This window comes from Endocarpon pusillum (genome assembly GCF_000464535.1).
Source record: "Endocarpon pusillum Z07020 unplaced genomic scaffold C723729, whole genome shotgun sequence".
Lineage (NCBI taxonomy): Eukaryota > Fungi > Ascomycota > Eurotiomycetes > Verrucariales > Verrucariaceae > Endocarpon > Endocarpon pusillum.
The window spans coordinates 68,200-88,343 of record NW_006913589.1 but is presented as its reverse complement, the minus strand read 5'-3'; the positions used below and the strand labels follow the sequence as shown (position 1 = coordinate 88,343).

At 48.5% G+C, this 20,144-nt stretch overlaps 6 protein-coding genes across 6 annotated transcripts in view; 3 read left to right on the top strand and 3 right to left on the bottom strand.

The window, feature by feature from the left end:
- The window catches only part of EPUS_04582 (uncharacterized protein), a gene marked incomplete at both ends in the record, with an annotated part of 1,198 nt that extends 592 nt beyond the window's left edge, over positions 1-606 (bottom strand). The window contains 3 exons of the mRNA XM_007788858.1: positions 1-111; positions 200-333; positions 385-606. The exon at positions 1-111 is cut by the window's left edge and continues 592 nt beyond it. Coding sequence (XP_007787048.1) covers positions 1-111; positions 200-333; positions 385-606 — 467 coding nt within the window. The remainder of the gene's footprint in view (positions 112-199; positions 334-384) is intronic.
- A 1,979-nt stretch (positions 607-2,585) lies between these two features.
- On the bottom strand, positions 2,586-3,031 carry EPUS_04581 (uncharacterized protein; the record flags this gene model as incomplete). The annotated part of the gene is made up of 3 exons (XM_007788857.1): positions 2,586-2,708; positions 2,771-2,869; positions 2,924-3,031. 3 exons carry the CDS (start codon positions 3,029-3,031, stop codon positions 2,586-2,588), a joined length of 330 nt encoding a protein of 109 aa, XP_007787047.1.
- An 8,448-nt stretch (positions 3,032-11,479) lies between these two features.
- Positions 11,480-11,635, top strand: EPUS_04580 (uncharacterized protein; the record flags this gene model as incomplete). Its single annotated transcript, XM_007788856.1, has 1 exon — positions 11,480-11,635. One exon carries the CDS (start codon positions 11,480-11,482, stop codon positions 11,633-11,635), a length of 156 nt encoding a protein of 51 aa, XP_007787046.1.
- Positions 11,636-13,877: 2,242 nt separating this feature from the next.
- EPUS_04579 (uncharacterized protein) lies at positions 13,878-14,756 on the top strand (the record flags this gene model as incomplete). Its single annotated transcript, XM_007788855.1, has 1 exon — positions 13,878-14,756. One exon carries the CDS (start codon positions 13,878-13,880, stop codon positions 14,754-14,756), a length of 879 nt encoding a protein of 292 aa, XP_007787045.1.
- A 1,842-nt stretch (positions 14,757-16,598) lies between these two features.
- Positions 16,599-19,577, top strand: EPUS_04578 (Ribonucleoside-diphosphate reductase large chain; the record flags this gene model as incomplete). The annotated part of the gene is made up of 4 exons (XM_007788854.1): positions 16,599-16,617; positions 16,750-16,907; positions 16,962-19,479; positions 19,534-19,577. 4 exons carry the CDS (start codon positions 16,599-16,601, stop codon positions 19,575-19,577), a joined length of 2,739 nt encoding a protein of 912 aa, XP_007787044.1.
- Positions 19,578-19,895: 318 nt separating this feature from the next.
- Positions 19,896-20,144, bottom strand: part of EPUS_04577 (uncharacterized protein) — a gene marked incomplete at both ends in the record, with an annotated part of 1,447 nt that continues 1,198 nt past the window's right edge. The window contains one exon of the mRNA XM_007788853.1: positions 19,896-20,069. Within this exon, the coding sequence (XP_007787043.1) occupies positions 19,896-20,069 (174 nt within the window). The remainder of the gene's footprint in view (positions 20,070-20,144) is intronic.

The following is a 20,144-nucleotide window of genomic DNA, read 5'->3' as shown; positions in this document are numbered from 1 at the left end:
CGCCACTTCTTGTGCTGATCTGGCAGAAGCCCCAGCTCAACAGCATGAAGAAATGCAAGGGCATGATGGAGAGGGATGGAAAGCAGCTGGTCGTCATTTTTCGTGCTCTGGCTGAGAGTTGACACAGAAGGATGACAGGATAATCAAGGATGCGAGAAGGACAACCAGAATAACCGGAATCATTTGGGAATGACTTTACCCCACAAAGCTGGCCTCCAGACTTCTAGAACCATGAATAAAGCCCATTGAACCCGGAACGCTTGCTGTGATGCGTAGAAGTGCGATTGTGCTGGCAAAACTGTACCCGCCACCCAATGTCCTCTCATTACTCCACTGCCATTAATCATCAGGAACCTCAGGCCTCTCCTCCTTAAACCTCTCCACCGCCCTCCCCATCCCCTTATACCCTTCCAGCCTCCCCTCCACCCCCGTCCTCGGCGCCCTCCCCATCTCCATCTCATCCTCCCCAAGCTTCCTCGCCCTCTTATCCCCCATCCTCGCGGTTTCCCTCCTGTTCTCCGGCCTCGCATCCCGGAACAGCTCCACTCCACCCGTCCCCGGCACCTTGTCCAGCACACCATGCCGGCTCAGTGATTCCCGACGCATGTCCGTCGGCTTCGAGGTGGAGCTGCGCGTTGCGTTTGGCGGCGCGGATGGAGGTCACGCTGTAGGTGTAGAGGAGGACGGCCATGGTGAGGGCGGCGATGGGGGCGGTGACGGTCTGATGGTTGTTTGGGGAGGAGGGTCAGTTTGGGGATATTGAGGAGGTGTGAAAGGGGGTGGTTAGAGGGCGTGGATTCGAGAGGGGGAGAGGGAGAGGGAGAAAGGGGAGGGGGGCTTTACTCGTAAATTGAAGACCGAGCCGCGCGGTTTGAGGATCGGTGGCATGCTGTTGTTACCAGGGTTTCCGGGAGGTGCGAGTTCGGATTTGTTGATTCAGGGGTGGTTAAAATTAGATTTTCCACCAGGATTAGGGCGGATGATGCTTCTCACAGACCATTTTGATGAGCCCTGGGTTGAGTTGAGGTGGTGAAGGTGCTGGAAGAGCAATGCTGTGTTACGAAGCTCCCCTAGTTTAATGCCGTAGGAGGCATGTGTAATTTACAGCGCAGCAGCTTGTAACGCCAAGAGAAACTCCGCAAATCGCTCGATTAGGACTAGCTTGGTATACATCTAATACCGATCTTGCATCCCATTGGCCTCAACAACTACCTGGCATCTTCTTGACATCAACATCCATTGCTGAAACAGATAGCCCTGTTGCTCTTGTACGAATGACGTACCCTCTATCCTTCGTCGTTCAACGCATTCGACACATTCAGCCTTGTTCTACTAGTTCTATCGTAAAACATTGTGCCTGCGGTCTATTTCTAGAGCTGCTCGAGTTAGAAGCAATTTTACTAGGGCCACACTTACAATATTTATGCGTCCTACTGTGATAGACTACTAGCATAGAGGAAGGCATGCTGCGTACTACTACGGTACCTGGCTGAAGTATTCATAGCATGGTGGTAAGAACATCTAGTATCGAATGCCTCACCACCACACTTAATCGAAGCTTCCCTCGTCAGGTTCTCCACACCTGATCTGGTATAGTATAAATATATCTTTATGAGGGTACCGTAGTACACAGTATGTAGTGATTATTGTTAGACTTGTGCTGACAACGGCAACTTCTTGCACCCAGCCACAGTGCTGCAAATCTCATGCACATCCATTCGGGTGAGGCCCGAAACTTGCACTTAAGCTAACCTGAGCTTAGCCGTTCTGCACAGGGGCCGTTTTCAAGCAAGGATACTAGCGCTGAAACCAACCACATATCTCGTGACCGCCCTAGTGTGCAACCTGGTCCAATCCCGCGAAGATCTTCTCCACACCACCCAACCGCAGCTTTAGCCTGGTCTTGGACGCGGCCAACCTCATTGTTGTTACACTGCATTGTTCAACGCTCGACGGCACACCCTCTAATTTTCCTTACATCACTGTGATCATCCCGTGTTCATGTCTTATTGACACAAAACCGTGATGTTGCATTAGCTGACATCTGTTTCTCTAAAGCCGACGACATCGCGAACCACATCTCACATTTCTCCTTAGATACTAGACAGTAACCAAAGGCACACAACCACCTCCGGTCCAGGAGTGACAGCACACAGATGACGCAGCTAGGCACGTAGTATCCAATTACCGCTAACCTAAAGTCCATATATTAACCAAAGACTAAATGAGCCATATCAACATCACAATCACCGAGTGGAAATAGCGTTCAAATACTCAGTTTCGCAAGACTGGTTCTGATAATTTCTTTCAAAAGTAGTATTCACATTGTCTTTTCATCTAATCAACTTTCAGCTACTGTACATATGGGTACATATCGAATGTAATGAGTGTGTGCAGAATCCTTCAGAGCGTCATTGAAAGCCAGGTTTAGGCTCAAAGAACAGACACATTCTTCCCACACATGCGAGATCCAAAAACGATCCAAATCTCGGATTGAAAGTCGTGGTTAGAAAAATACCAGCCCCCATTCACCCTTGCCCCTTCCTTTATGATCTGCCATGATCCCACTGCAGGGGAGATATCATCTATAGGATTTTGACGCTCTTGATGATGATGTCGAGCAGATCGGCAGAGATGTCTCCAACGACCACGTTGATGGGAACGTTGACGTCGTTACCGTTGAGGAGGCAGTTGACGTTGAGGATGTTCTTGAACACCGCAATGTCAGAGGCAACACTTCAGCAGTAACGAGATGTGGGTTGAAACTTACTAGGATCCCGTTGACTTGGTAGCAGTAGAATTCTTCGCCTCCATTGCAGCTCGAACCCTTTGCCGAGTATTTGCCATTGGTCTTGCAGGCATTTGTTGGCTAGAAGTGAAGAGTAAGCCAAAAAAAGGTCACTGTAATGAATAAGCTACTTACGTAGGTGGTGCGGGCCTCAAGCGCCGCTGCGGGAGCAGCAACTGGGGCTGGGGCAGCGACTGCGGCAGCAGCGAAGGAGAGGACAGCAGCGATCTTGGAGAATTGCATTTTGGCTTGTTTTGGGGTTTTGATAAAGCGAAGGCTTTAAATTGTTGATTGGAAAGTGTGGAGTTGATTGTGGTTGTTTGAGCTGGATGATTGTTCTGATGAAGAATTGAAATCCGTGGGGACTTCTGGTCTCCTTTATAGATTTTCGTGTCGAGGAAACTTCAACATCAGTTAGGATAATTCTGATCTTGGAACGAAAAACAAGTTCCCAGCTTGAATGCAACCGAGCCACCTCGTCATAACACGGAGACAGACGAGTATGCAGAGTGACGATATCGAATTTCATCAAACGCCAGCTTAAGATTAGGCTTGCAGATAAACCTTACCGTCCACGGTATGCTAGCCTGCCTGCCTGAGCACGATGCTAGCAAGGTCTAGCGGATGCAACGTACCAAGCAGGTGTCAGTGCCAGCCTTCATGTCAGTTGTCGAGGTAAATGTGATGGCGTTCGAAAAGGAGGCATAATGGGAAAGAGATCAGCGTTGTGAGTCCATCAGCCACGCCACTTGCTTCTATCATGCCACAGAGTAGTCTATACATGAGCATATTGATCTAAATTAGTCGTACCATTCTTGACCGTCACCACAACCGTAAACATAGCCACAAAAACAGGGTGTATGTACGGCGTATGGGTACGTACCTAGCCAGTGACACAACACCCAAAGCTCACCCTGTGGTAGTCCCAGAATACAGCGATCTAGTCGTGGGAGTCAGCCCAGCTGTTGTTACGTATCCCAAGTCCAGAATCAATCAAGGTTTTCCCTGCATGGTACCAGCTTTTGTTGCCCTGACATTGGAGCATGTAGCCACAGTGGTCCAAGCGAGCTATAAACGGCTGTGGACCGAGCTAGGCTGATAGTCAGCGGGTCCTAGCACAAATGAGTTGCAACATACAGGACATGACAGGGAGGCGCATGCCAAAAAGAGCAAGGGTGCAACTTTATTTGGTTTTTGTTACACATAAGGAAGCCACTGTGCGACTTAACCGCAATCAGCGACGTTTAACGATGACCATACCTTGATATCGTCTTGGCTGGACCGATGATCCTCGCGCTAATCGCAGAACAAGTATGTTTGATGAAGATCATCGAAGAAAGGCCCGGAAAACGCCTACTATTTTTCAAACCTTCAGACACGCCTGCATCCACACATACGGGTAGGCAGATTGATCTGTGCATTCATGCACATTACCGAAAGCCTTCTCACATTGGTTGAGCGGGTAAAAGGCTGGTTTTTTAGGTGGACCAGCATCACTCTGCGCAGATTGAGTCTCTCCCCTGCGTTTAAAAAAGCCCAAAACTCCAGGGCTCATGGCCACCATGTCAAGTCCCCACTGTTACGTGGTGTGGGTCGGGGAGTGGCCTGAGTGAAGGAGTGGCTAGTTGCTTCTTGACTGTGGGAGCCCTTCATTCGCTTAATTTTCATTGTCAAATGCACGATTCTTGGGTTCAGAAAACAGTTCTCCATGAGTCGGCCCATGGATTCCGGGAATGCTCCTTGTATTTTTACACAATACACTGTTAAGAGTTTTCTTTCCGAGAGCTTAAGTCAAACAGCTTGGGACTGGACGCTTTGCAACGAAAAATGATCCGTCAAGCCACAAATCTGCTTCCTAACCCTTTGGCGTTCACGGCAATTCTCACGAATAGCTCTTTGCCGAGTCTGAACACGGCTCTCAGAACATTGAACTGCAGATCTTAAGGCGTCAAATCATTTAATGACCTGTACGGAGTATGAGCCTTTCATTAGCCGAGCACCGTCCTTCGTCGCCTAATGTAAAGTAATGCAACTAGCGGAGATGTGAACCTTGTGTGCAAGATCCTGTGCCACAGCAGTTCCACAGGTGCTAGGGGGCCACTCGGAACCGATGTTCGGCGATCGGTGGAACCTAAACCCATGTTGGATCTTGGTAACTTTGGACCCAGCCCATCGTAGCGCTCACCCAGTTTTTGGTTCTGCGATCATAGCATACCTGCCGTGAGCAAAATGAATTAGCGCTAGCAGTGGCTTCATGAGGTGAGACATGTCTTGAATGCCAAATGACCGGGTTTGTGCTGTGGTGAAAGAATTCAGATGGAGTTAGTAGTACTTAGTAGAGGTTGAGGCTTCAATGCTTATTTTGGTCCTGGGTAGTAGTAGTCGCTGATTGAGGGATTTCCCGGGGAATGTGGGGTAGCCAGGGATTAGTACTTAGTACGTACTAGTAGTGGGCAGGATCATGGCACGTGACGTACTTGGTCTTGAGTGGCCAGCTAACTACGTGCTACGGTAAGTACTACGGTAGGTACTCACAAGTATCTTTGGGGCCAGCCACAGACAGGGGTGGGAGCCATTGACGTAAGTGTGCAGACACTCATCAAGTGACAGCCACGGCCTACAGGCTAAGTATGAAGCCGTGGCGGGTGAAAGTCTTGATGAAGAGTTTGTTCTCCAGGGCTACGGAAGTGTACATGAGATGATGTGTCACCCTTGGCGTTTTCACACGTTGCAAATTAGTCTCCTCCGGTAGTAAGGGGCATAATGAAATTAGCAGGGTGCTGATGATCGATAGGCGATCGACACCAATTTTTTTTAGGGCTAACTAACTTGTCTAAGAGCTGGTTTGGCATACTAATACTAATACTGAGCTACCATTACTTCTGCCTGATATCGTAGTAGTTGTGCCAGTAGGAGCTTATTACTCGTTAGCTTCAGTTCCTTTCAGCGCTACTGTGGTCAGTTGTACTTTTCTCCTGTTGTATCGCTCATAGCAACTTCGGGACAAGTCTCTGACAAGGCTTCTAATGTTGCTGCTAGATTTGCGGCATGGAGTGTTGAGTAGTTGGGCAGTAACGGTCAACTTACTACGTACATCTGCCGTGAGTCGGTGAGGGGTACATCAATCAAGTGTGGTTCGAAACCCACAAGCGCTGTCCACTTGGCGGAGTGGTTGATGTATCCCTTTTCTTTGTGGTGAGGGACACTTAGTAAGTTGATACTTTAAAGGATCCTATACATTCGCTGGGGGCACCTCTCCCATTTCAGCAATCAGTGCGCTTACATGAGGTCAAGGCAACCTTCAAGACCCCATTTCCTTGCGAAGATTTCCTAATACGAAGAAGATAATATTGGTCAGGAAATGAAGCTTGAGAAGACTAATCCCTCTCTATCATAGGTAGTAACAATTGGTTGGGAGATAACTGCCAAGGTTTACGTCCTCACCTATCCTCACCGCCAGCAAAGAGTGGCTCATGACGAGCCACTTAGTGCCTGTCGATCTCCTTGTCTTTCCATCTTGGTCCGAAGAAGGGTATCCTCATAGCCGAGCTAGCGGCAGTCAGTAAGGATACATCGATTGACTGTGCTTCCACACCCACAAGTACTATCCTTTTGGGGGAGTGGTTGATGTGTCCCTTTTCTGCGACAGCTCGATAAATGACGTAGTTGGGACTTCAGGCTGGTATGGACAACTGTAGAGGACCTGGTTTGAGATTTGTTCTATTGGAAAACACGGCAATTGAGCCATTGCTAGCAGAAGGAATATGAGTCCGGGCCGCTCCCCGCCGGAGTCTTCACCGAGGTCTCCTTCACCTGACGCAATGCCTCGTTAGCGCCCGTGGTATGTTCCGTCAGGGCTACCCGGCCATACCGCAGGCGAGGTACCAGAAGACTCGGCGGCAGACCGGAGCTTACTACGGTAGGGGGCAGAAGATTCATAGCTTTGTGCTAGGAACAGCTAGTTCTGATACAGCGCCACATTGATGTCTACAAGCTTTTTGGACCAGGTCTCATAGTTGTTGGCCGCAGCAATACCACTTAACCTCTTAAAGCTTAGCTGATTCGTTTGTAGTACGTTTCCTAACAGAAATACTAGTGCCAAGCTATGGATACTTCTGCCCGGTACCATAGTACGAAGAATCCCCATTCCTTGTTTTCCGCATCCACAGGCAACGTGGTTATGGACCGTGTAATGTACCACAGGCCACGGCTTACAGGCCTAATTTTTGTACCCTCCCCTGCTTAAAACGTTAGTATCCGTACAAAATGTACTATGCAGAATTAAGTATAGACGCCCACGAAATAGCCTAGATAGGACTAGTCTCAAGATTCATTTTTTTACTTTCCATCGACATCTATAATTGCTTGCGATCTCGCCTACATCAACTGAAGCAGCTTCTTAAGAGAGTCAGAAGACATAGCATCGTATGCTTGTAGCTCGTCCTACCATTAAGTCTATTAGTATCTACATAGAACTGACAGAATGAGCAGATTCTGCAGGATGGACAAAATTCGTGCAAAATAGCGACAGGGGTGCTGACAGGGATGTGTATGTACTACGTACAAAAGGCGTTTGTAAGATATTTTGACCAGGTGAAGTACAAAAATCAGGCATGTAGTCTCCCCGTCTGTCATAGCTCTCTCGGCAAGGAGCCAAGGGGCATTGTGTCCTGCCCTGCATGCTGACGTCGATGGCAAGGTCCTCGGCGCTTCTTCCGGCAAAAGTGTGTGGCGAGGGCCTCGCTGCCTATGCCTATGCCGGAGGCGTCTCGACCTGCACATCTTCAGCTGGCGCCGGGTGACGCTGTTCATTGGGGAGGCGAATGTGACCATCGACCTTGGCTGTAAGGAGCCGAACATGGACGACAACAAGGAAGCGGAAGAGTCATCAGGCCACATTGGCGCCATGACCATATAACAAAACCAACGGCGTTACTACGGAGGAATGTGAATGTTAGCCGCTCAGAGTAGCTCTGTTGAAACAATTTTTTGACACGTCTGTTAAACCAATTAAATTCCTGTGGCGTTGAGTTGAGCCAAGCTTCCGGTGTTCCGAGGCCTGCGCCAGACAGACCACCTGATTTTGGTCTTAATTGTCTCAGCCGCATTCACCTGTTGAGATTACTACGTACTGGTATACAGACTATTGGAAGGCCTGATCCTGCTAAGACAAGAATGGGCCATGGCTAAGCTGAGCAAGTATGAGGCCCTTCTTTTCTTGTTTGCATTCAGAGATCTGCATCTGCATCAAGGGCTGCTTGCCATGCAAGATTTGTGAAACATTCATCGATGAGCATGCAACTATACGCGGTGTTCGAAAACAGCACTCGTAGCCGAAGACAAAATTCAAATGCATTCGTGCAAGTAATGGTGATGCTTTTAGATCCTCGTGCATGGATGCTGTGTACATAGTGCTAGTATGTAGGGCCTTAAAAGCTGGGATGGAACGCTGATCATCAGCAAAAGCAGGAGCGAGGTTTCTGCTATGGGGCGCTCTTGATAGCGTTGGTTCATTTTCATATTAGTGTCACCCACCTTTTCAAACTGGCGAAGCATGGCTTAGTATTCATACTCGTGTAGGGTCTTGATGCTTGAGTGTAGGTATCACAGCATATGTAGCGGACGGCCCAAACTCGAAGTCTCTATTATTCAGGTAAATCATGGCACTCAAATGAAGACAGATCTGCAGTGAGGACCCGTTGTCACTCAGTGTCTCGCTTAATCCTTTCATCATTGACACAAAGCAAAGTACTACCGTACCGCGTAGAAGTAATGTTAGCTTAGGGCGAGTACTTTTGCTCAAGAACGGACTCAAAACGAGACAGCTAAACTTTGACAGGTTGGCGGTACTGCTGTGGTTGATATCAATGGCCACCTGCCAGAGAGCTTTTGGCTATCCAGGTGGAGTCGTATTATAACTAGCTGCTATTACTACGGCTACAGGCCGATTTTTGTTACCCCGGGTCCAAATCCCTCACAAACGCCTTTTTTACCTACATCTCTTGCCAGCATCCTGGTCGCTATCTTGCGAATGTTGCTCGTCCTGCAAATTCTCAATTAGATAAAGAATTGGATACAAGAGTGCTATCCCCTGTGTCACTGAATTGATGACTCTTACTTGTTAAGGAATAGCGTTGCCGCGATTTAATGTCAGATTCTTGCTGCAGCCTTGGCGGAAAGATTATCGAAAACTTGTCAAGCAAATTTTTATACTTGATTTCTTACATCAAATACTAAGATATTTTAGAGATTCAAGATTTACAAATGATCAGAATTCTAAGACCTATCGAATGATATAATTTTATTATGATGAGTCTAGTAATTAGGGTAATGCAGACAGAAAAAGACTTAGGAACAAATCAACTTTGGCGTTCTTCTTGCCAAGACTACAACAGAATTATCTGTTAAAACCCACTTTAAAGCGTTTAAGGTTGCGGCAACGCTATTCCTTAACAAGTGAGGGTCATCAATTCAGTGACACAGGGATAAAGATACTTTGCACAAGTAAGACGAGCTACGAGCGGCTGTTAATGCTGCATGAGATGCTGTACCTTCTGACTATCTTAAGGAGATGCTTTAGTCGACGCAGCCGAGATGTCAAGCAGTTATAGATGCCAATGAAATGCAAACTTATGTTAGAGGCTAGTCCTATTCAAGCCATCTTACGGACGTCTATCTTCAATTCTACATAGTATATTTTGTACGGATACTAACATTCTTAGCTTGAGGGTACAACATTAGGCCTGTAGCCGTAGTAGTACCATATTAACATTATTTATGCGCCTCACCATAGTAATGGTTCATTCAATGCCGCTGGACGGTGCCTCAAACTCATTTCTCATTCAAGCTGTCTACGTTTCGTCGTAGCAAAGCACTGTGAGGCGAGCTCTACCTAACGAAATCATAGATGAGACGCAAAAATAAGCAAGACAGACGAGTACTCAGATGTATGGGTGGTAAAGTTGCTTTCCCAATCCCCTGAGTAATATTCTTGACCGTCTGATCAGTGTACCCATTAGGCGGCAAGCAATCTCCTTCTCATCCTCGAGAAGCTTGAAGTTTCTCGTCTATGTATAGACTTGATCAGCATTTTCACTTCCCCAACCAGGCTTCTTTACTCGATCGGATAGCAAAGGCAGGTTATGTCTATCAGAATGAGAAGTTACCGGTATCTACAACCCGGCATGATCATTGAGGAAGCCATCGTTGCTTTGTGATCACCTCCCACCAAATTATAGACGTTATCTTTCACCTTTCCACCTTCAAGAAGTCAAGCATACACCTCGTTTGGTACGCAGAGAAAGCGATTTTAAAGGTATTGTTGGAATCTTGACTAACGTGTCTCACAAGCTACGAATGACGGACAATGTCAGGCTCAGCCCCTTACACGAGACTTCAATGCAATTCGATGCTGTCAAATCTTTCCTCCCCCTTCAGCACTTAAGTATTCGGGTGACGGACTTGACCCTCCAAAGTGTCGTGTACACCTATCTTTGGTGACATACTCAGTTTCGCAGCTGCCTACTCAATCGACACATCCAGGTTGCCGGCCTCATGCGATACACCAGTTTTGTTCCTTCTCTGTCAGCTCCGCCTTCGATCATCCGCAAAAACAGATCGTGTCATAGGCAGGAGGGATCTGGCCACTAGGGCTAGTCCTGGTTGGGCATAGCGCTGTTACCCTGCTATTTCTACTTCTCTTTCCTTCTTCGAGGCCTATCCTCAACTAGAACGATGACCTAGATAGATCACCAATACGAACATTTGCAAGCATTGCGTCCCTGAACCCTCAGTCCTATTGCAGGCCTGACAGATCGCGTACCTGCCTCAGCCTTACGACTTTATGGCTGTCGCAATTTGATGCTTCTGACGGCAGCTGGTCAAGAAGTGAAAGGGTCTTCTTGTATCTGATGACAAACTTTGTCCCAGAAGCATAAACGGATAAAACGCCGCGCAGCGTTAAACGTAGCTCTACTTTGCATTGTAAAGGTCTTGCAAACATTGGCAGTTGCGCGGAGTTGCTGGTGTCCCTTTGGCAAATAAAAAAACTCACAAGAGCTAATTAAATGGGCTTATTATATGTAGTCTATGTCAAAGTCATGCTAAGCTTCGTCCGATTCCTCTGATATAGACTTCAGACATATAGGGCTCTCTTTGAAGAAGCAACAATTTACCATGGAAAAAGTCAACTTTCTCATTGGAATCAGGAGATACCCAGCTACGTTTTGCTATATAAATCATCTAATGTCGAAGTGTAGGAGAAGACTTACAAGAACTACTTCTATTTGATGAAGCGGCGCCAGCAACTCCGCACAAAGGTCAAGTTTTCCGCAAGAGATTTGCAATGTACAATAAGAATGAGCATGTAGACGATTTCACCGATTGCAAGACGCCTATAGGTCATGGACACTATGTAATATTTTGCCCACCCATTCAACCCGTCAACTTCTTGGGAGGTAGGGAGGGGAGGGGCCACAGACCACCCCAACATACATAATTTCAGGCAATATGCCTCGACCAGATCATCTCTTTGTCCTACGCAGTGCAAATATAGAACATTCACAGCCGGGTCTCGGCTTCCTGTTGAACCATTCAGATCATGATATTGAGCTCGAAAGACGATACTGTAAGACTAAGGGCGCTGATCGGAATAGTCGACCACATCTGCTCGATTAGTTCTGGATGGTCGACATGGCCTATCCTCGAGAGGTCGAAATCACTAGCCCTCACAGAACAGTGTCCGCCGTACCCGAAAGACCTTTCTTGAAGCTACTTCTCGTTGCTCAGGATATAACAATCGATGAGACGCTGCTCGTTGGAGGCGTCAACGGCTCCTACAACACTTAGCTGGAGCTGTGATGGAGGTAGAAGTCGCTCCTAGTTTCCACTTTAGGAAGTAAAATGGGAACCACAGCATCCCATGCAGTGCGTGCACCTCTTGGCGTCCCTGCCATGAGAGGTTCTATTGGCCAGTTTCTTTCTGTTCGATCGCTGCTGTGCGCCTGCGTTGGATTGGTCAACCTCTACCGCAATTTCGGAGCAAAATTTCGCTGTGCCGTACAGCCTATTTTGTGCGCGTATTTGCGCTCTTAACTACTTGATAGACAGCACAACTTGCTTTCTCCACGTTCTATAAGGCGGTCCAATATCCTTACAGTCAGGCTGCCTACTTTGGTCCAATTGTTCTCCAGATCGATGCCGTTTGTCGCACCTACCGCGGAAGTAAAATCCCAGAAATATCTACTCTACTGACTTTGCGATCTCCGACATATAGGGAAATGAGGGGTACGTATCTTTCTGGTGAAGCGATGCTTATACTTCGCCTCCCAGTAAATTAAGAAGATTGTCGCAGGTTTTGGTAGATGAATCAAGAAATCCAAACACTCGGTTGTGCGCTTACAAATTGAAGTCCTTCGTTCTGCTTGTTGAGTTGTGGTGACTACAACTTCTAACTTACTAAGATTGTAGCCAACCGAAGGACGCCTCAAGGCATCCATCATCAGCATAGAGAAACGCGGGTTCCTTGGTTTGAGGGTGGGCAGCAAGACCAAACCGGCTAGTCGACGGCCATACAGATTGCTGCCCGGCCACCCACAACACTCCGGCAGAGGAGTGAACATATGAAAATGATATGGCCATCGAGAATTTCAATTCCCGTAGCCGGGATGTACTTGTGAGCATTGCCTCAACAGAATGCACCATGTGCTGAAGTGCTCGATCGACAATCGTGTGCCAATCATTGGCGTCCAGCCTGACAGAATATGTAACTTGGATTGTCCTTGGTGCTGAATCGACAATCGTGTGCCAATCATGGGGTCTAGCCTGACAGAATATGTAACTTGCATTGTCCCAGGCCTCCAATTGGGTTGATTTGAGGTCTTCGTCCTAAAATCGTGTGCCAATCATTGGGGTCTAGCCTGACAGAATATGTAACTTGCATTGTCCCAGGCCTCCAATTCGGATGATTTGAGGTCTTCGTCTCAAAATCGTGTGCCCATCATTGGGCCCAAGCCTGACAAAATATGTAAGTCGGATTGTCCAAGGCCTCCAATTCGGTTGATTTGAGGTCTTCGTCTCAAAATCGTGTGCCCATCATTGGGGTCCAGCCTGACAAAATATGTAAGTCGGATTGTCCAAGGCCTCCAATTCGGTTGATTTGAGGTCTTCGTCTTAAGGCAGCCTGTATTCGGACCCTCACGGATGAGATTGCTACTTCACATAGAGAATCGTGTTCGCATGGCAGAAACAGCATTCTCCCAGACTGAGGGACGACAATTTGGGGGTATAGTCACGGGCTGGGGATGTTCACTGTTGACGGGACATCCCAAATCCTTTCGAGTGGTGAGATCGATATGGCTCCAGTTTTCATGCAGGCGGCACCGAGTCCCGCCAATTGAGGATGGCGACTGGGACCAATAACCAGGTACAAGAAAATATCAACATGTTCATGCCTCACCTGATCACTCCGGATGGCGGCCACGTTGAACTGCATGCTGGCCCAAGGCGGCAGATGAAAAATCAGTTCGGGGATGCAACGGGAGCCAATGACCACCCGACACACTTGGCAGGGGAAAAAATGCTGATTGGAAGAATGGCAGATTCAAAGGTGAGTTGTGCCTTGACTTCCCCTGCAAGCTGCAAGCTGTACGCGTAGTTGCCCCTGAAACTATTCCTACTACGTACATAGTAAGCGGGTCGCTTGAGTCTGCCGAAGCTGAGTTAGCGCTGGCCCCAGCCCGTGAAAGCGGTACCGGCAAAGTCCAAGCTCCCACACCACTTCTCCCCCATTCTTTGTTCCCCTACTCTTTCTTCTTCTAAAATAACCCACCCTCCTTTCATTCTTTCGTTTACCTATCCATTCATTCTCCATCCTTCACTTTCCCTACAGGACTTGACGTCCACTCACCCTCATTATTCATTCTTTGCACACCTACCCTCCTACAGGCTCAGCGCCATACCCAACTTCACGCTCTTTGCGCAATCAGACTTTTCAGTCATTTTCTTCAATTGGTCGAGCCAGTCTCTCACATCTACAAGAAACCAGTATCGACCCTAAGCAAGGGACAGGAATTTCAAGATCTTAACCAAAATGGGTCTCGTTAAGCTTTCTACCCCTTTCATTCTCGCCGCCTCGCTTTTGTCATCCGTGGCGCAAGCCGCCCCGGCCCTTCATGCAATCAAAGCTCGCGACTACGTCACTGAGATCGTCACCGAGACCGTCTGGACGACCGTCGATATTACTACCACCCTCTACGTGGATGAACTGCCTTCTACGTCTGCGCCTGCCACAGCTTCTGCTGAGGTGACTTCTGCAGAGAAGATTGAATCGACTCCAGAACCCACCTCACTCCCAGCAGCTGAACCAGCCCCAACGTCTTCAGAGGACGCCCCTATTGCAGCATCGTCCGCCGCAGGAGAATTCGCTGAGAGCTCGACCTCGCCAACGCCCGAGTTCACCGCTCCTGCACCCTCGGTCCCAGCTGAGAGTCCTCCCGCGTCAGTCCCAAGTGCATCAGCTACCCCTGAGGAACCCACTCCTGTTGTAGTACCTACCCCGGAAATCCCAACTTCGAGCGCACCAGCCGCCTATGAGGCCCCTACTCCCTCACCAGTCAGCTCAGTTGCCGAAAACGGCTCATGTGAAGGAGGCTCAACTTGCACAGGTGATGTCACCCACTGGGATGGTGGTCTCGGAGCGTGTGGTACCGTTGTTGACACTGAGTCTGATATGGCCATTGCTCTGCCTCACGGATTCATGGGTCCTCTCAGCAATTCCAACCCATATTGCGGCAGAACCGTGACCATCGAGACTACCTCAGGGTCGACTGTCCAGGCCACGGTCAGGGACAAATGTATGGGCTGCGAGGGCCGCTCCATTGATCTTACCAACAAGGCTTTCAATGCGGTTACTGATGGAAAGGGTGATGGCCGTGTCAAGAACATCAAATGGCATTTCAGCGATTATTAGACGTGCCCAAGGCACAGCGGGCGCTTCTGTGAAGCTGCTGGTGCCTCGACTGCATGGCTGAGAAAATCATTCTCAACGATGACTCTTCAATTTATGATATGATGACAATTCACGAGGGAAGGTACACTGTTTGGCGCTCCAGGAGCGGAGCTATGGAAATACTGGCAGGTGCGGGACAAATGGTTTCACTTCTTGCAACAAGACTTTCAATCAAAGGTGTTGAGTAGAACAAAACCCAATTGAAAAAAAACTGCGCATTCATCTAATCTCCTTTCCTCTCTATTAACCTGGATCTGTGATCTTGTCACCACTACTTAGACCTTTAACGCACGGCCCTTTCACGTGATGGAAGATTCGCAAGCATCCATCAAGCACCGGCAATTCCTTGTGTTCGATAAAAAGTTCGACGAATGGGTGACGAATGTAGGGTGACACGAATGTAGGGTCATTGAATCATCATGATGAGGAATTGGAAGCCAAACACTCTGGTTAGAGGCTGAAGGGTCACCCTGTCACTCTTTTGTCCCATCTATGGCCGTCACCTGCCGCTGTGCCTGAAATTGGGTCAACACAACAACTTCATAGTTTGGTTCCCTTGGAGACTTGACACTCGGTTTGCACAACCATGAATAAAAGGATATAGTGCCCTGACCGTTTCTGCTGATTTTGTAGGTGATACTTCTTGTGTTCATGACCTACATCAGTCGGAAGAATTGGAGTTACTATACGTCCCCACGTTCTGCAAATAATATGGCGCTCCAGATATGATCCTGTTACTTGGTTGACATATCTGAATCCACATATAAAGCAGCAGCCAGTTGTCAAATCTATATTGAATGCTAGCTGCGAGTCTGTAGATACTAGGTTTGATTTATCGCTTGGCTTAGGAGGAGTTAGAGATTGAAGAGTGGAAGGGTAAAATCTTGTATACGTAGATGAGAAGCACGTTAGCTACATTTTAATAAGATATGCTATTTTTACCATTTCAGATTTTCTACGAGAGCTCTTCTAACACCAACCAGCAGCGCCGGCACTGCGACTCGAGGATTTGCAGAGCTTATAGAACACACGGTAATGGGTACTGCAACTGTCCCAGAAGATACCAAGTTCCTTCCCTTTGACTCTCTCCATTATGAGGTGTGTCTTTTCTCCTTTGCCCCGTTCCAGGCCATCAACATTTTTGGGATAGGTACAGTTGTTCTTTCTCCTACCAACTGCATGGCATAAGGCTCGCTCTGGTCCTTCGTCTGCTTGTAGCAGATGCCTGTCGTCCAAAACGTGACTGTATTTATTCGAGGCCTCCATGAGAGACATTTGATTGCCAGCCGTGCCACGGTGCGGCGCAGAAGGGTGTTATCAATGGGCTTGGAAACACGTTCCACAGTGGACGCCGCATTTACTTCTTCAGGCAGAGCATTTGTAGGGGTGATTGTAGGGGCTGCCATGATAGCCTATGTCGATTGCGCATCTGATGGCTTCGGGAGAGAAGAAGACCTGGAAATTCAATGTATTCGTTTCGATGGTAAGAAGCCAATCACCATCCGGGTCAGTGCCCAGCCATGTGTCGAAGAAACCACTTAATCACGCGCAGGTGGTACGCGCTAAGACATTAACATTTGTTAGAACGCGTCTTCCTGCCCCTCTGTCCAAATACCACTGTTTGGTTCAGTGATCATCTTCTTAATCAACCAGGTCTACCCTCTGAATGCGCGTACTCGACACTGTGGATGACCCTCGTCTTTCAATCGAACATAATCCACGCCTGTCCTTTTCTTCTTTGTTCTTCATAACCTAGAAGCAGATTTCTCCTCTCGAAAAACCTTATCAAGGTAGTCTGGCAAGATGTTCGTCTTCAAGCGAGGTACGTGTTGCAGGACCCTGCACTTGCTTTATTCTGTATCACTGCCATGGTGCCAAGTTGGTCGCTGGCTCAATGCTTTCTGACGATTCTACGTTCTCCACGCCACCGTGCTGACCTTTTCTCTCCATACAGATGGACGTAAAGAACGCGTGCAATTCGACAAGATCACAGCCAGAGTGTCAAGATTGTGCTATGGCCTTGACCCAGAACATGTCGATGCGGCTGCAATAACTCAGAAGGTCATCTCTGGCGTCTACCAAGGTGTCACTACAATCGAACTCGACAATCTTGTAAGTGTCCTGTCACAATATCTGCTCCTTATCGTCCTGACACAGCTTCTCCAGGCCGCAGAGACCGCTGCATATATGACTGTCACTCATCCCGACTATGCCATCCTCGCTGCGCGTATTGCAGTGTCGAATCTCCACAAGCAGACGAAGAAGCAGTTCTCGGCTGTTGTCTCAGACCTCTATCATTACATCAACCCAAAGAATAACAAACCGGCTCCTATGATCTCGAAAGATACCTACGAGTGTGTGATGAGACATTCTGAGGAACTCAACTCTGCTATCGTCTATGACAGAGATTTCAACTACCAATATTTCGGCTTCAAAACCCTGGAACGTTCATATCTGCTCAAGATTGGTAAACAAGTAGCTGAGAGACCCCAACACATGCTTATGCGTGTTTCTGTGGGCATACATGGTGACGACATCGAGAAGGCAATTGAAACATACAACCTCATGTCACAAAAGTTCTTCACGCATGCTTCTCCTACGCTGTTCAATGCTGGTACACCGCAAGGACAGTTGGCGTCCTGCTTCCTCATCGACATGAAAGAGGACAGTATCGAAGGCATCTATGACACTCTCAAAACCTGCGCCATGATTTCCAAGAACGCTGGAGGTATTGGGCTCAACGTTCACTGCATTCGCGCTACTGGTTCCTACATTGGTGGCACAAATGGGTCATCCAACGGATTGACTCCTATGTTACGCGTCTTCAATAACACCGCTCGTTATGTCGATCAAGGCGGCAACAAGCGTCCAGGTGCATTCGCTATATACCTTGAGCCATGGCATGCCGACGTCTTTGACTTCTTGGACCTTCGCAAGAACCACGGCAAGGAAGAAAGCCGGGCCCGAGATCTCTTCTATGCTCTCTGGACCCCAGACCTGTTCATGAAACGTGTCGAGAAGAATCTTGACTGGACTCTCTTCTGCCCTCACGAGGCTCCAGGCCTGGCAGATGTGTATGGCGACGAGTTCGAGGCACTTTACGAGAGATACGAGAAGGAAGGCCGCGGTCGGAAAGCTGTGAAGGCGCAGAAACTCTGGTATGCGATTCTTGAGTCTCAGACAGAGACTGGGACGCCGTACATGCTTTATAAAGATGCGTGTAACAAAAAGAGCAACCAGAAGAACCTTGGGACTATCCGAAGCTCCAATCTCTGCACTGAGATTGTTGAATACAGCGCACCAGATGAGGTCGCAGTTTGCAATCTGGCATCGTTGGCTCTTCCCACTTATGTTGATTCTGGTCGAGGCGAGTACGACTTTGGCCGCCTCCACGATGTGGTCCAGGTCGTGACACGCAACCTGAACAGGGTCATTGAACGCAGCCATTATCCAGTTGAGGAGGCACGCCGAAGCAATTTCCGACATAGACCTATTGGTCTCGGTGTTCAGGGTCTTGCAGATGCCTTTCTGGCATTGCGTCTGCCATTCGATTCTCCTGAAGCACGTCAACTAAACATCCAGATATTTGAAACGATCTATCATGGCGCACTCACTGCCTCCTGTGAGCTTGCCAAAGAGCTCGGAACATATGAGACCTACGAGGGTTCTCCAGTCTCCAAAGGCGAGCTTCAGTACGACATGTGGGGCGTCACACCGTCAGATTTGTGGGATTGGGCCAGCTTGAAGGCTGACATCGCCAAGCATGGTGTTCGCAACTCCCTTCTTGTGGCGCCTATGCCGACAGCATCCACCTCCCAGATCTTGGGAAATAACGAGTGTTTCGAGCCATATACCTCGAACATCTACTCTCGTCGTGTTCTGGCTGGAGAATTCCAGGTCGTCAATCCATGGCTGTTGAAAGATCTTGTTGATCTCGGTCTCTGGTCCGACAACATGAAGAACAGAATCATTGCTGATGGCGGCTCAGTCCAAAATATTCCCAACATTCCTGCTGATATCAAAGCATTGTACAAGACTGTTTGGGAGATCAGCCAACGAACTATCGTGCAGATGGCTGCTGATCGAGGTGCATTCATTGACCAATCCCAGTCTCTCAATATTCATCTCAAGGAGCCTACCATGGGCAAGATCACCTCCATGCATTTCGCTGGGTGGAAACTTGGCTTGAAGACGGGAATGTACTACCTGCGTACCATGGCCGCCTCTGCGCCCATCCAGTTCACAGTGGACCAGGAGCAGCTTCAAGTAGTAGACACGAATGTGGCGCGTCAGCGAGCAGCACCAAAGAAGAGACTCACCTCTAGCGGGTATAACGGTTCATACGCAGCAATTCCCAGACCAATGTACGCCCAAAAAGGCAGCGGCCACGGATCCGCAACATCCGTCAATGGGATGCCAACCCCTACAGCCACGCCTCCGCCCACCAGCGAGCAAAAGACCTTTGCTCCGGCGGCAATCAAGAAGGCTTCTCGTCTAAGTGAAGGTGAAGATAGCGATGAGTCTTCCCCTAGAGCACTACCAACCGATCCTGCCGAGACACCAGATCAGGATGAAGGCCTTCCGGATCCTGTTACCAGGACGGACAAGAAGACACAGGAGGAGGATGATAAAGAGAACAACGAGGATCGTGAAGGTGATATCTATGCACAGAAGGTGCTGATGTGTGAGTTGCAAATATCATCGGCAAGTTAGGTTTTCACTGATTATTTTGATACAGGCTCGATTCAGAACAAGGAGGAGTGCGTTATGTGCAGCGGTTGAGAGTCACTGACAAGCTCTTCTGGCCGGCGACAGTGGGGGCGTCTGTTATACCTTATGTGCTCATGTTATAGGCATGCTTGCTTTTCACTTGGCTGTTTCACAATCAGCAGGGCCTCGGAAACTGTCGAGATTGAAGGGTTGCTGGATAAACAGGGCTTGCATAAGACACGGCGTTGACGGGTTGTGTACTGGGATGCAGTGCAGATACTGTATATTCTTATACCATTGTTTTGGCAAAAAGGGCTCCCATCCATTTCGCCTTGACATAAGCAAACACATTCCCAGACCTTTGCTACTCGAAGCCTGCCACAGTCCCATCTACAGCTTCGCTTTCAACCCATTTTCCCTTTTTCCTCTCCTCCAATCCCTCGCATAGGGATGCCCCTCCTCCGCGGGAACCAAATGGTCCAGATCCGCCGTGTTCACCAACCACGGCCCGACCTCCTCCAGACTCGTAACTCCACAATTACGCATCGCCACCTCGAGTTCATCCTGCATGATGTCGATCAGATGCTCCACGCCCTGCTGTCCATACGCGGTCGCAAACAGCACGGGCCGCCCCAACCC